The sequence below is a fragment of the Ascaphus truei genome, chromosome 6 (genome assembly GCF_040206685.1).
Source record: "Ascaphus truei isolate aAscTru1 chromosome 6, aAscTru1.hap1, whole genome shotgun sequence".
NCBI classification, from domain to species: Eukaryota; Metazoa; Chordata; class Amphibia; order Anura; family Ascaphidae; genus Ascaphus; species Ascaphus truei.
Genome location: NC_134488.1, coordinates 136,543,248 through 136,558,139, shown reverse-complemented (window position 1 = coordinate 136,558,139; position 14,892 = coordinate 136,543,248). Strand labels below are relative to the sequence as shown.

Below are 14,892 nucleotides of genomic sequence, written 5' to 3'. Positions count from 1 at the left end.
TCCCTGTGTGCTGCTCTGACACTCCCTGCTCCCTGTTTGCAGGGACACACATTTCTCACCTTATTCTCTGGCCTAACTATATACTAAAAAGCTGTTAAATTGAAACTAATGTCCCAGCCGGTAAAGAAAAGGCCGCGGGTAACATGGAAGCAGTATCGCCGTATTCACTAACAATTATTTATTTATAAACGGGTCTGTGACGGTAGCTGGGGGACCTAATAAAGAGAAATCCCAGCTATTTACCCCTAAATCCATGTAACGTGGCCAGCTATGTAAGGCTTATTTCAGCCAAATGTAATTTAATATCTAGGGGGACAACAGGGAATGTATTTCAAAGCCTGTATTCTGTATTCCCTGTAAATGCAATCCCCCAGTGAATCAACATTGTCCTGTGATGTGATTTGGGCTAGCTGTAATTGTAAGTCCTGTCTTTTACATAATTACCGTATGTCTGTATTTATGCCTGTGTTAGCAATTCCCCCAAGATTAGATACCTGGTATTATGCGGTGATGGAATTAACATGCAAGAGAAATAGATCAGAACAAAGGTATGGGGATTAGTTAAATTAATCAGTTATCAGGTCTGAGCCCCAGGCACTGTTTCTCTTGGCTTGCTGCCTTGCTCAATGTTAAAGGATAGCCACCAAGGGTGATCAGTCCATCTGAAGTCCACTATGGGAAGGAGTGTGGAGAGGGCCATCTGAGAGACACTCTGGGAAGGAGTGTGGAGTTGGACTGTGACCAGCTGGCGGTATATGTAATTGTGGCTGCTGTGTGCAGCACTCTGATATCCGGGAGCAGAGAAGCAGACAGTGTAAACCCATTTGAAGTGGGTCCCTGCACCTAGGAAAGGTAGATCTCATTCCCCAGACCGCCGTAAGTGTGAATATTTTTGCATTTCTGTGTGTTTCAGAGGTCTTATCCAAAATAAACCTCATTTTATTTCACTGCCTTGTTTTGCCCTGTGACTGATCCCTTAAATATAAATGGTGTTAAAAGACCTGGTCTACCGTGACAGGGTCGCCATAAAGAATTGTGTTGACAGTGAAATAATCAGCCTGAGAGGTTGGAAGCTTGTAACATTGCAACTTGTTGGTCCAATAAAAGGTATCCTACCCGCTCCCTGCCCTCCTGTGTTACCCCTAACAATACCCCACGTATCTGGGTTACCTGCATAACTCATCCCACTATTACACGTACTGGCGTCTGGGCAATTACAAATCTGTGACTTTACACCTGGTCACTACTAATGACATTGATTACTGTGACGGGAGGAGGTAACCAGGCTATGTTATAAAGGTCAAGCCCGTTTGGCTACCCCTGCTCCGTGTATAAGGGTCCAAGAGAGTCAGCTCTTGGGCCCAGTAATTGTACCATTCCAATGTACTGTCTGTAATAAAACCAGTGTTTGTGTTTGTGCCAGCGAGCGGGGATTGCTGGGGTATGAGTTTCAAGGTTTTTTTTGCAGAGGAACCTTTGACAGAATGTGCCTAGGAGGTTGGGGTCTGGAGTTCCCCTATAAAATGTACCCGGAAATCATGCCTGATTCTCGGATACATGTGGGCACATTGTCTCAGCAATACTTCTCCTTGAAAACGTAAGCACGACTCACCACTAGGGCACCCTGCTTCAGCACAGCTCAGAAAGGAGAATGAGGCAGAGCGATACACATGTATTCCTGCAGCTGAGGGAATCCCTAGGTTAAGGGGGGTACCCCAGCTAGTGCCCAGGTGACCCACAAACAATATATGGTGTGTGGGTACCTAACCGTACATAAGGTTGGGGGGAGGGGGCGGCTCTGAGACTCCAACCTGAGTCAAAGGGAAAGCATGGGGGGGACATCATGCAGACAGAAATAAAGAGGACATTTTTCCTTTTCTGTTCCCTGAACCCAGAGACTCAGAGTGTATTAGAATATAGTTTTAATAGGTTTTTACATTCGGAACTGATGTCCAAGCAGGCAGTCTGAGCTAACCCATAGGCGCCGGTAAGTCTGCTGGACATCGCAGTTCAAAGCAGCCAGAGGTGTGAACAGCGTTTGGTCAGCGGGGAAAGGCGGAGTACCAGGTCCGGAGATAAATGGAAGTTCTCCGGGATGCCACTTGCTCTGCCAGAACTGGTGGAGCCTGCCCAGTGAGTGGCATTGGGATAACCAGGGAGAGAGGTGGCAGGGAGAGAGGAGGCAGGGAGAGAGGTGGCAGGGAGAGAGGTGGCAGGGAGAAAGGTGGCAGGGAGAGAGGTGGCAGGGAGAGAGGTGGCAGGGAGAGAGGTGGCAGGGAGAGAGGTGGCAGGGACAGAGGTGGCAGGGACAGAGGTGGCAGGGACAGAGGTGGCAGGGAGAGAGGTGGCAGGGAGAGAGGTGGCAGGCTTGCGCATGTCTCTTGGCTATTTCAAATTTCCCTCTGACCCGGCTTTTCTACCCGGCTTGGCTCTGATTGGCTGCTTGAGAAAGTTCCCACGCGCTGATTGGCTGTCCGCTTTGCTTCTATTTTTATGAATGAAGCAGGGATACTATAAAAAGCCCTGAGCCAATCAGATTGTGTGTTCCTCTTGAGTTTGCGCTGAAAGAGCGCGGGCGGCTTTTCAAAGATGCTCTGTTTGTAATAGCAAAGCAACCGGCTTCAATATCCAGCCTGAAAAGCCGCCCGCCAGAGACTAAGTCCCGACTTTGCGCCAAGTTCTCAGAAACTAACATAGCGGTCGCGGCGGGGATTTTATACCGATCTGAGTTCCTGGAGATTTGGCTAAGTCCCGGTCAGGGTAAAATCCTCCCATAGGGTTCCCTGCACCTAGGAAAGTCTAGTTTTCGACCCCAGTCCCAAAGTAAGTGTGTCTTTTTGTCTGTATTTTGTGTATCATTGTGTTTAAGCGAATTTATGCGAATAAATTACAATTTATTTCTCTACCTTGTTTTGCTCAATGAATGATCCCGGTAAAATGTGTGAAGTGCCTGGTCTCCCGTGACAATTAGCTGGCCACTAATGTGTTAATATATGAAACCGTTGTTAGATGTTTTCGGGGTTGCCCGATATCTATCGCGAGATAACGGATTTTAGCGCCCGATAGTTCTCGTGAATAAGTCATTCGCGATTACATTTATCATTCGCAATTTGCTTTGCCCCTATGGCCAAAATATCGCCGCAGTAATATGCCTGTTATTATTATTATTATTATTATTATTATTATTATTATTATTATTATTATATGGCTTTAATGGAGAGGCCAAATCAAAATGTGTCAAATGTAAAAATGTATCAGTTTGTAAATCTAAGCCTCTCTCTTCCTTCTTTACCTTGTATTTTCTCTCTCTTCTCTGTCTCTCTCCCCCTCTCTCTCCTTCTCACTGTCTCTCCCCTTCTCTCTCTCTCCTTCTGTCTGTCTCTCTCCCCTTCTGTCTCGCCCTCTCCCCCCCTGTCTCTCCCCCTCTCTCTGTCTCACCCCTCTCTCTCTGTCTCTCCATCTGTCTATCCCCCCTCTCTGTGTCTCAACCCCTCTCTTCTCTCTGTCTCTCCCCCCCTCTCTCTGTTTATCCTCCGACATATCAAATCTCACTGATTAGGAGCCAGGCTTACTAATAAAGTCAGAATTTTACATTGAAATGCCCCTGTTTTGTTCTGGGTGATTTCAGTCTGGGGACGCTGAGCTCTGTCTCTCTCTGTCTCCCCCCCTCTCTCTGTCTCTCCCCCTCTCTCTCTATCTCTGTCTCCCCCTCTCTCTGTCTCTCCCCCTCTGTCTCTGTCTCCCCCTCTCTCCCTCTGTCTGTCTCTCCCCCTCTCTCTGTCTCTCCATCTCTCTGTCTCCCCCTCTCTCCCTCTGTCTGTCTCTCCCCCTCTCTCTGTCTCTCCATCTCTCTGTCTCCCCCTCTCTCCCTTTGTCTCTGGGTGATTTCAGTCTGGGGATGCTGAGCGCTGTCTCTCTCTGTCTCTCCACCTCTCTCTCTGTCTCTCCCCCTCTCTCTGTCTCTCCCCCTCTCTCTCTCTGTCTCCCCCTCTCTCCCTTCTGTCTCTGGGTATTCTGAAGCCAGGGTAACTTGTGATGTGTGAATGGCCCCCGATAGCATTAACTCAGCCCCCTTTCCAAATCACTTCAACTCCTAAAATATTTCCTTCACTTTATTGGAAAAGCAGCAGTAAATACAGGCTCTTGTGAATGGTGTGTAGTAGTGATTTGTAGTTAGAAGCAGGTAGAAAGAGATGGCCTTGCCATAGGAGAGTAACAGAGATAGGTGCTGTACTCACTGTCTGCAGGGTGGAAAAGGAAGTGAGGAGCAATGTGGGTAAAAGGAATAGTCTTGGGACAGACTATCTGTGAACAAAACAGGGGGGAGGGCAGACTAGCCCATTCTGGTAAGGATCTCAGAGGCTGCAGTAGCAACTCACTGATTACATGCCCAGAGGCAAGAAATGCAACATTGTTACATATCACACAGGCACAGTGTGTGTGTGCAAACTCCATGCAGCTGAAATAAGAACTGACAGGCAGAAGCTGCAAAGGAAAGAGGGTCGTGAAACAGGGATGTGATACTTGTTCCATGACACTCCCCATCTGGTATCTGGAGATACCACTATATTCTAGGTGTATGTGGAACATATGTGCAATATAACAACATAACAATGCAAAGATGATGTCCACATAACGATGGGATACCGGACGGTACCCCCAGCTAGAAGTCCTTCGCCATCTCGGTAAGGCAAGTAGACGGATGCACAGCTCTAGGTTAGCTTGATGCACCACAATGTCTTTGTGTAAAGGTCTCTTGAACTGTTTTCTTTCAACTTTGTGAGAGAACAGTCCCTTTGACTCTGTAGTTTTCTCTACAGAGTGCATCACCTCGTGGATGTGCCAGTCGTGGTAGTTTGTCACCCTATCACCTGGCGTTTGGCGGAAGGAGATGGCCTTTGGCTCCTTGCAGAAGCGGATCAATGCCCCTGGAAGACCGGTTGTCAAGTCTGGTCCAGTGAGTAGTGCCCCGTTTGGAGAGGCTTCCTGTTGCTGAGCATTGGAGCTGAATGTTACACAGATCTGGCTGGGTTTCTGACGGTGGTGAACACCAGATGATGGGAGGTGCCGGCATTTTTTACCTTCCTTCAGTGAAGGCGCTGGCTCTGCGTGTCCGCTAAGGAATCTCTTCCGTGTGAAGACCACAATTTGATTCTTGGTCTCCGGCTCCCTTTGTGGGTTGCGGCGGAGCGAAGTGAGCGTAGAGATGGCAGGTTCTCTATTGTTCGGGAGGCGTCCTTTTGGTGAACGGAATGGTAGCGGGTTCACCCAACTGCCCATCCGTCTTTGGAGAGCTCCTTGACTGTTAACCTCGGGAATCCTCTATCTTCCCTCGATGGTGTTTGCTTGTCGTCGTCCCTTGTTGTCTGGAACGCTGTGCACCGTAGGTCATCGGTGCATTCCTCTTGCACGAGAACATCTCCACGTAGTTTGGTGAAACGCTCTTGTGTCTCTTTGTTAACTGCCATCAGGAGGTTATTTTCTCCCTGGACGTAACGAAGAACAGTCTCTTTTGCCCTAGTAAATCCCTTTATGAAATGTCTCTGTGACCGTCTCTTTTTAGACGTGTGAGAGGACAGTCTTTTTGACACTGTGGCTTCACCTGTAGGGCGCAATCTTTTGCGGCTATGCCAGCCGTGACAGCTGGCTGCTTTGTCGCTTGATACTCTGTGGAGAGGAACAACTGTGCGTCTTAGCCGTGCCATTGCTCGCGGGAGGATCGTCCGATTGTTTATTGTCTTTTGGTCGACCCCTTTGTCGGTCACCTTTGGGAGGTTACTTTCTTCCTTTAGTGGAGTCGATTCATCGTCCTTGGTTGTCTGAACCACTAAGCATCCTAGGCCATTGTCGCATCCCCCTGATGTGAGGATGTTTTTGTTGATCTCAGGGGTATGACCTTGTCTCTTCTATTCACTTGGCCCTCCTGTCACTTGGAGATGGCCAAGACATGGTTCAGAGAGGGATGTATGTCCACATTCTGTTATCACCGTTCTGCGGGCGTCAGCATAGTCTTGTCCGTGCCCTTTATCAGTGCACGCACTGCCCTCTATCACCCATCCTAGGTCAAGTCTTTGGGTGTATGGTGCGTTGTGGGGTCCGTTATGCTGTTTACGGACTTTATGTACCCTCATGATGTCCCTACCGAGCAGCAGCAAGATCTTGGCGCCTTGTTCTACCGGCAGATGTAGTTGGCTACACGGGTAATGGCGTGCCACGTCTGGTGTGGGAATCTCGTCTCTGTTTGTGGCCATGTGGTTGCACTCGATGAGTGTGGAGAGAGCTATCTTCTGAACATATGACGTAACCGCTTGCTCTTCTCCCTGTTGACTCAGTTGACCCTGCCCAGGTTCTGAGGGTGTAGGGTGAGGCATTGTCTTGTAAGTTGAACAAGTTGAAGAACTCCGTCTTCGCCAATGATCTGTTGCTTTGGTCGTCGAGGATTGCATACATCCGAATAGCCTTCTCAGTTTGTCCCTGGGGGTGCACTGCAACAAGGCATATTTTGGAGCAGGACATTTTGGAGCTTTCTTTTCCGCAAACCTCGGTGCACTGAGATGTGACGGATGTTGGCTCTCCTTCTCCTTCCTCCCCGCCATGCTCCGCTACGGAGGATGGGTTGTTGAGTTGGTGGAGTGTCAGCGCCTCTGGGTGTAACGATGTCACGTGCTTGTCACTTTTGCACACTGTACATTTGATTTCTTCTTTACAGTCTCTGGCTAGGTGAGTCGTGGAACCGCAGCACCTGAAGCAAACTCTGAATTCTCCAAGTAACCTCTTGCGTTCCTCTAGGGACTTCATCCTGAACCCAAAGCACTTGTTAAGTGGGTGTGGCTTCTTGTGTATGGGACATTCCCTGTTTGGGTCCCTTGGTTCCTCGTCTCCGGCGACCGACTGATCGGGAGTAGTTTGGATCGTGGGAGGCACGTCCGTTCTGTGGACCGAGATGGGTGTTTGGGTGTTACCGTATCTCGCCACTGGTCTCTCATTCCTCAGGCTGCTTGCACTGTGTGTGGTTTGCGTACCCAAGATGAAACTGGGATTGTTCCTTGTCCTAGCCGTTTCGCGGATGAAGCTCAAGAAGAATGAGAATGGGGGGAAGGCGACTTGCTTCTCCCTTTTGTATTTGGAGCCTTGTGAAATCCACCTTTCTTCTCCAGAGTAGCTTCTCCAGGATGGGTCTCACTCCACGAGCTGAGTCTAGTACGTTGAGACCTGTTAAGGAATGGTCTTTTCTTGCAACCTCCAGCTCTTGCAGCAGGTCTCCGAGCTCTCGTAGCTTCAAGTAGTCTCTAGTTGTGATCTTGGGAAAGCTGTCGATTCTTTTGAAGAGCGAATCCTCGACTGCTTCGGGGCTACTGTAGCACTCTTTTAGCCTTTCCCACACTAAGTCAAGGCCTACTTGGGGGTGGTTCGCGTTTGCCGTGCGAAGCCTCCTCGCATGCTCCCTGGATTCGTTTCCCAGCCATTTGGATAGCAGGTTGAGCTCTTCCTTTGCTGAGAAGCCCAAGCTGTTGATTGCGTCCTTGAACGTGAACTTCCACGTCCGGTAGTTCTCAGGGCGGTCTTCAAAGCTGATTAGTCCTGTTTGCACCAGGTCACGCCGGATCATGTACTTGGCTATGTCTGTCAGGCCTGAGGCATCGGCATGTTTGTCCCGTTCTGAGGTAGTTGCTGGGAGGATCCGTGCGGTCGCCTCTTCCTTGGCGTGGACGCGTGGTGACTGCTGGTCAGTGTGAGGGGCTGTGTTCTCCCGTGTGGGTGTACCTGGATAGCGAGCCTGTTGTGGTGCATCTGTGTGCGCGCTGGCGTGTGGATCACTGTTGCGGCTGTGGCTATCCTAGGCAGCATGTACCACTGAAGGAACAGCGTCTTCTCCTCGTGGAACTAGCAAGTCTTCGGTGTCTGTGAGTCACTCCCTCCGTGTTGAGATGGTGCGCTGGTGTTTACACTGAAGAGGCTCCTTACGTAGTCTTCAGTGCGTTGAATTGGATCCTCTGAGGCTATCCGTCTGTACGGTTGCTCCCCGCCGTCCTGTTGCGCGGCTGCTTCTAGGACTTCAGCTTGGGCTATGGCGGCGGCGGCTTCCTCCTCTTGATTAAGTGCCTCTAGTTCCGCATCAAATTCGGCTTTCCTACGCGTAGTGGCTGCGGCAGCAGCGGCACTAGCGGCGGCGGCATTAGCGGCGGCTGCGGCGGCATTAGCGGCGGCTGTCTGCTCCTCCTCTTCTATGCGCGCTCTTCGTGCTCTTACGGCTGCCTCTCTCCGACTATATGTGGCCCTGGCACGTGCGGCCTCTGCGGTGGCTCGCGCCTTGGTAGCGTTTGTGCTTGCGCTGGACGCGTTAGATTGCGCTGATCTTGCTGACCTTGATGAATGCCTGGATGTGCATGAGCGCTGCGATGCGGTCTCCAGGAGGAGCTCTTTTCTCTCGCTTTGGGCGTCTGCGATGGCGGTTCGTACGCGGCTGTCACGTGTCGAGTCAATATTGTGCTGTAAGTCCCTTTCTTGCAGGCTTTCACCGGTATTAGCCCTGGCCAAGTAAGTGACGTATGCCTCTGACATCCCTTGGTAGCATAAGTGGTCTATCTTTAATTGAGTTATCGCCTGCTCGAGCTGTTGTACAGAATTGCCAGCGGCGGCGACATTGCGTATCCCAAGTGTGGTAGTGTTCCAGGCCAACTCTAATTTAGCGCGATGCGCTTCAATGTCAGTCTCGTATTTTTCGCGGGCCTTTTGTGTCAGTGTGACTGTCCGTTTAGGCCTTGCGTCTGCCTGCGCCTGTTGCAGTGGTGCAGCAGTCTCTGTGTCTGAGTGATCACTCTCCTGCGTGATATCTGGTGAGGCTCTGAATTCTGCCATGCTGTAGGTGTGTGTAGGCCTTTAGGCAGTGCGTGTGGCATGCGGTCTTTTACCTGTGTCAGCGATGGGCGACTCTCTCAGATGATGCCGAGCAGTGTCCTGCAGCATTCAGCATAGGGGTTGCTGTAGTCACAGGTGTCTGGTGGCTCTGACCCGTGTCCTGGCGGGTGTCCGGTAGCATGGCCCTTGATGGCGCTGGCCGTGGGGACGTGCGCAGGGTAAGGTGAGATGGTAATCCCTCACGATGGAGCTGTGCAGAGGGTGAACTCAGACAGAGAAAGGCAATCAGGTTTTGTGTAAGAAGCACTGTCTGTCTGCAAATCTGCTGCCTTGTGTGCAAGGTTGTGGTATAAAGCCTGCTGCCCTGTCTGGCAGTGTAAAGCTGCTTGCTTGTCCTCGGGTGCAGAGACTATTCTGTATATTTGCTGTGTAAGCTGCTTGCTTGTTTCTTTTGCATAAAGGCTGTGGGTAGCAGCTCCTCTGTGTGTGTCCCCAAAGCACACGGTCCTCTTTCTACTATTCTGAAGCCAGGGTCACGTGTGATGTATGAATGGCCCCCGATAGCATTAACTCAGCCCCCTTTCCAAATCACTCCAAGTCCTATAATATTTCCTTCACTTTATTGGAAAAGCAGCAGTAAATACAGGCTCTTGTGAATGGTGTGTAGTAGTGATTTGTAGTTAGAAGCAGGTAGAAAGAGATGGCCTTGCCATAGGAGAGTAACAGAGATAGGTGCTGTACTCACTGTCTGCAGGGTGGGAAAGGAAGTGAGGAGCAATGTGGGTAAAAGGAATAGTTTTGGGACAGACTATCTGTGAACAAAACAGGGGGGAGGGCAGACTAGCCCATTCTGGTAAGGATCTCAGAGGCTGCAGTAGCAACTCACTGATTACATGCCCAGAGGCAAGAAATGCAACATTGTTACATGTCACACAGGCACAGTGTGTGTGTGCAAACTCCATGCAGCTGAAATAAGAACTGACAGGCAGAAGCTTCAAAGGAAAGAGGGGGGTGAAACAGGGATGTGATTCTTGTTCCATGACACTGGGTGATTTCAGTCCGGGGATGCTGAGCTCTGTCTCTCTCCCCCTCTCTCTCTTTCTCTCTGTCTCCCCCTCTCTCACTCTGTCTCTGGGTGATTTCAGTCTGGGGAAGCTGAGCTCTGTCTCTGTCTGTCTCTCCCTCTCTCTCTCTGTCTCACCCCTCTCTCTCTCTCTGTCTCCCCCTCTCTCACTCTGTCTCTGGGTGATTTCAGTCCGGGAATGCTGAGCTCTGTCTCTCTCTGTCTCTCCCTCTCTCTGTCTCACCCCTCTCTCTCTCTCTCTGGCAGTCACACAGAGTCCTCCTCGGTGCAGCTTGCCGCCGCCTCTGACCCCGGCTGCCTGGATGCTTTTGCCATGGTGAATAAAACCAGCGGTTCTCCCAGAAGCCTGGAGAAGTTCTTGACCCCTGTGTAAGTTCCTGACCCCTGTGTAAGTCCTGACCCCTGTGTAAGTTCTGACCCCTGTGTAAGTTCTGAGTCCTGGAGAAGTTCCTGACCCCTGTGTAAGTCCTGACCCATTTGTAAGTTTCTGACCCCTGTGTAAGTTCCTAACGCCTGTGTAAGTTCTGACCCCTGTGTAAGTTCCTGACCCCTGTTTAAGGTCTGACCCCTGTGTAAGTTCTGACCCCTGTGTAAGTTCTGACCCCTGTGTAAGTTCAGAGTCCTGGAGAAGTTCCTGACCACTGTGTAAGTTCCTGACCCCTGTGTAAGTTCTGACCCCTGGAGAAGTTCCTGACCCCTGTGTAAGTCCTGACCCCTGTGTAAATTCTGACCCCTGGAGAAGTTCCTGACCCCTGTGTAAGTCCTGACCCCTGTGTAAGTCCTGAGTACTGGAGAAGTTCCTGACCCCTGTGTAAGTCCTGACCCCTGTGTAAGTTTCTGACCCCTGTGTAAGTTCCTGACCCCTGTGTAAGTTTCTGACCCCTGTGTAAGTTCCTGACCCCTGTGTAAGTTCTGACCCCTGTGTAAGTTCCTAACCCCTGTGTAAGTTCCGACCCCTGTGTAAGTTCTGACCCCTGTGTAAGTTCCTGACCCCTGTGTAAGTCCTGACCCCTGTGTAAGTTCCTGACCCCTGTGTAAGTCCTGACCCCTGTGTAAGACCTGACCCCTGTGTAAGTCCTGACCCCTGTGTAAGTTCCTGACCCCTGTGTAAGTCCTGACCCCTGTGTAAGTCCTGACCCCTGTGTAAGTTCCTGACCCCTGTGTAAGTCCTGACCCCTGTGTAAGTTCCTGACCCCTGTGTAAGTCCTGACCCCTGTGTAAGTCCTGACCCCTGTGTAAGTTCCTGACCCCTGTGTAAGTCCTGACCCCTGTGTAAGTCCTGACCCCTGTGTAAGTCCTGACCCCTGTGTAAGCTCTGAGTCCTGCTCCGTCCCGGACACGGCACAGCATCATCACACATGCTACAATATAATTGTGCCTGTTATTATATCTCTCTGTGTGTTATTATATATCTCTGCGTGTTATTATATCACTCTGCATGTTATTATATATCTCTGCGTGTTATTATATCTCTCTGCGTGTTATTATATCTCTCTGCGTGTTATTATATGTCTCTGCCTGTTATTATATCTCTCTGCGTGTTATTATATCCCTCTGCGTGTTATTATATCTCTCTGCGTGTTATTATATCACTCTGCGTGTTATTATATCTCTCTGTGTGTTATTATATCCCTCTGCGTGTTATTATATCGCTCTGCGTGTTATTATATCTCTCTGTGTGTTATTATATCCCTCTGCGTGTTATTATATCACTGCGTGTTATTATATCTCTCTGTGTGTTATTATATATCTCTGCGTGTTATTATATCCCTCTGCGTGTTATTATATCTCTCTGCGTGTTATGATATATCTCTGCGTGTTATTATATCTCTCTGCGCGTTATTATATCCCTCTGCGTGTTATTATATATCTCTGCGTGTTATTATATATCTCTGCGTGTTATTATATCTCTCTGCGTGTTATTATATCCCTCTGCGTGTTATTATATATCTCTGCGTGCTATTATATCTCTCTGCGTGTTATTATATCTCTGCATGTTATTATATCGCTCTGCGTGTTATTATATCGCTCTGCGTGTTATTATATCTCTCTGCGTGTTATTATATCCCTCTGCGTGTTATTATATCTCTCTGCGTGTTATTATATCCCTCTGCGTGTTATTATATATCTCTGCATGTTATTATATCTCTCTGCGCGTTATTATATCCCTCTGCATGTTGTTATATATCTCTGCGTGTTATTATATCTCTCTGCGTGTTTTTATATCTCTCTGCGTGTTATTATATCTCTCTGTATGTTATTATATCTCTCTGCGTGTTATTATATCTCTCTGCGTGTTATTATATCTCTGCATGTTATTATATCGCTATGCGTGTTATTATATCTCTCTGCGTGTTATTATATCTCTCTGCGTGTTATTATCTCTGCATGTTATTATATCGCTCTGCGTGTTATTATATATCTCTGCGTGTTATTATATCTCTCTGTGTGTTATTATATCTCTCTGCGTGTTATATCTCTCTGTGTGTTATTATATCTCTGCATGTTATTATATCGCTATGCGTGTTATTATATTGCTCTGCGTGTTATTATATCCCTCTGCGTGTTATTATATCTCTCTGCGTGTTATTATATCTCTCTGTGTGTTATTATATCTCTCTGTGTGTTATTATATCTCTCTGTGTGTTATTATATCTCTCTGCGTGTTATTATATCGCTCTGCATGTTATTATATATCTCCGCGTGTTATTATATCTCTCTGTATGTTATTATATCTCTCTGCGTGTTATTATATCTCTCTGTGTTATTATATCGCTCTGCATGTTATTATATCTCTCTGCGTGTTATTATATCTCTCTGTGTTATTATATCGCTCTGCGTGTTATTATCGCCGCATGTTATTATATCTCTCTGCGTGTTATTATATCGCTCTGCGTGTTATTATCGCTGCGTGTTATTATATCTCTCTGCGTGTTATTATATCGCTCTGCGTGTTATTATATCTCTCTGCGTGTTATTATATCTCTGCATGTTATTATATATCTCTGTGTGTTATTATATCTCTCTGCGTTTTATTATATCTCTCTGCGTGTTATTATATCGCTCTGCGTGTTATTATATTGCTCTGCGTGTTATTATATCACTGCATGTTATTATATCACTCTGCGTGTTATTATATCCCTCTGCATGTTATTATATCTCTCTGTGTGTTATTATATCTCTCTGTGTGTTATTATATCGCTCTGCATGTTATTATATATCTCTGCGTCTTATTATATCTCTCTGTATGTTATTATATCTCTCTGCGTGTTATTATATCTCTCTGCGTGTTATTATATCTCTCTGTGTGTTATTATATCGCTCTGCATGTTATTATATATCTCCGCGTGTTATTATATCTCTCTGTATGTTATTATATCTCTCTGCGTGTTATTATATCTCTTTGCGTGTTATTATATCTCTTTGCGTGTTATTATATCACTCTGCGTGTTATTATATCTCTCTGCGTGTTATTATATCTCTCTGCGTGTTATTATCACCGCGTGTTATTATATCTCTCTGCGTGTTATTATATCGCTCTGCGTGTTATTATCGCCGCGTGTTATTATATCTCTCTGCGTGTTATTATATCGCTCTGCGTGTTATTATATCTCTCTGCGTGTTATTATATCTCTCTGCGTGTTATTATATCGCTCTGCGTGTTATTATATCACTGCGTGTAATTATATTGCTCAGCGTGTTTATTTATTTATTTATATTTATTTATAAAATATTTTACCAGGAAGTAATACATTGAGAGTTACCTCTCGTTTTCAAGTATGTCCTGGGCACAGAGTAAAACAAAATAATACATGGTTACAAGTACAGTTACATAAATGAACAAGGTATACATTATATACAAGACATTGCATGCACAGTTAAAGAAAATATATATTATGAGCGTATGAAACAGTTACAGACCAGATTAAAGTGTGAGACAGCCTTAGATTTGAAAGAACTTAAACTGGTGGTGGATGTGAGAGTCTCTGGTAGGTTGTTCCAGTTTTGGGGTGCACGGAAGGAGAAGGAGGAACGTCCGGATACTTTGTTGAGTCTTGGGACCATGAATAGTCTTTTGGAGTCTGATCTCAGGTGATAGGTACTGCATGTGGTAGGGGTGAGGAGCTTGTTCAGGTAGCTGGGTAGCTTGCCCAGAAAGTATTTGAGAGTGAGACAGGAAAGGTGAACTTTGCGCCTAGACTCAAGTGATGACCAATCTAGTTCTTTGAGCATTTCGCAGTGATGTGTGTTGTAGTTGCATTGGAGAACAAAACGACAAATTGAATTGTAGAGGGTGTCAAGTTTGCTAAGGTGGGTTTGAGGAGCCAAGCCATATACTACAGTATGTCTCCATAGTCAATAATTGGCATTAGCATCTGCTGTGCGATACGCTTTCTGACCAGGAGACTTAGGGAGGATTTGTTCCTGTAAAGTACCCCTAGTTTGGCATAGGTCTTGGTTGTCAGGGTATCAATGTGCATCCCGAATGTTAAGTGGGAGTCAAACCATAAGCCCAGGTATTTAAAACTAGTGACAGGTGTTAGGGTGGTTTTAGCGTTGGTTCTAATTAGGAGAACCAATCACTGGAAGCTTTACAAATTTAGTCTTGGTCCCAAATACCATTGTTACAGTCTTGTCAGTGTTAAAAACAGTTTGTTTTGGGAAATCCAGTTTTCGAGTCTCAAAAAGTCAGACTGAAGTATGTGTTGAAGGTCGGAGAGGCTATGGCTGTGTGCATATAGGATTGTGTCATCTGCATACATGTGTATTGAGGCTTCCTGACAAGCTGTGGGGAGATCATTAATGACCACTGAGAAGAGTAGGGGCCCCAGAACAGAGCCTTGCGGGACACCACAGGTGATATCCAGGGGGTTGGAGTTAGAGCCTGAGATGGACACATGTTGGGATCTTCCTGATAGGTAGGACTGAAACCAGTTTAAAGCATGTTT

General features: G+C 47.3%; 1 protein-coding gene across 1 annotated transcript in view; it reads left to right on the top strand.

The window, feature by feature from the left end:
* LOC142498176 (transmembrane protease serine 5-like) overlaps nucleotides 1-14,892 on the top strand; it is a 112,827-nt gene that overhangs the window by 32,436 nt on the left and 65,499 nt on the right. The window contains exon 7 of the mRNA XM_075606687.1: nucleotides 10,190-10,312. Within this exon, the coding sequence (XP_075462802.1) occupies nucleotides 10,190-10,312 (123 nt within the window). The remainder of the gene's footprint in view (nucleotides 1-10,189; nucleotides 10,313-14,892) is intronic.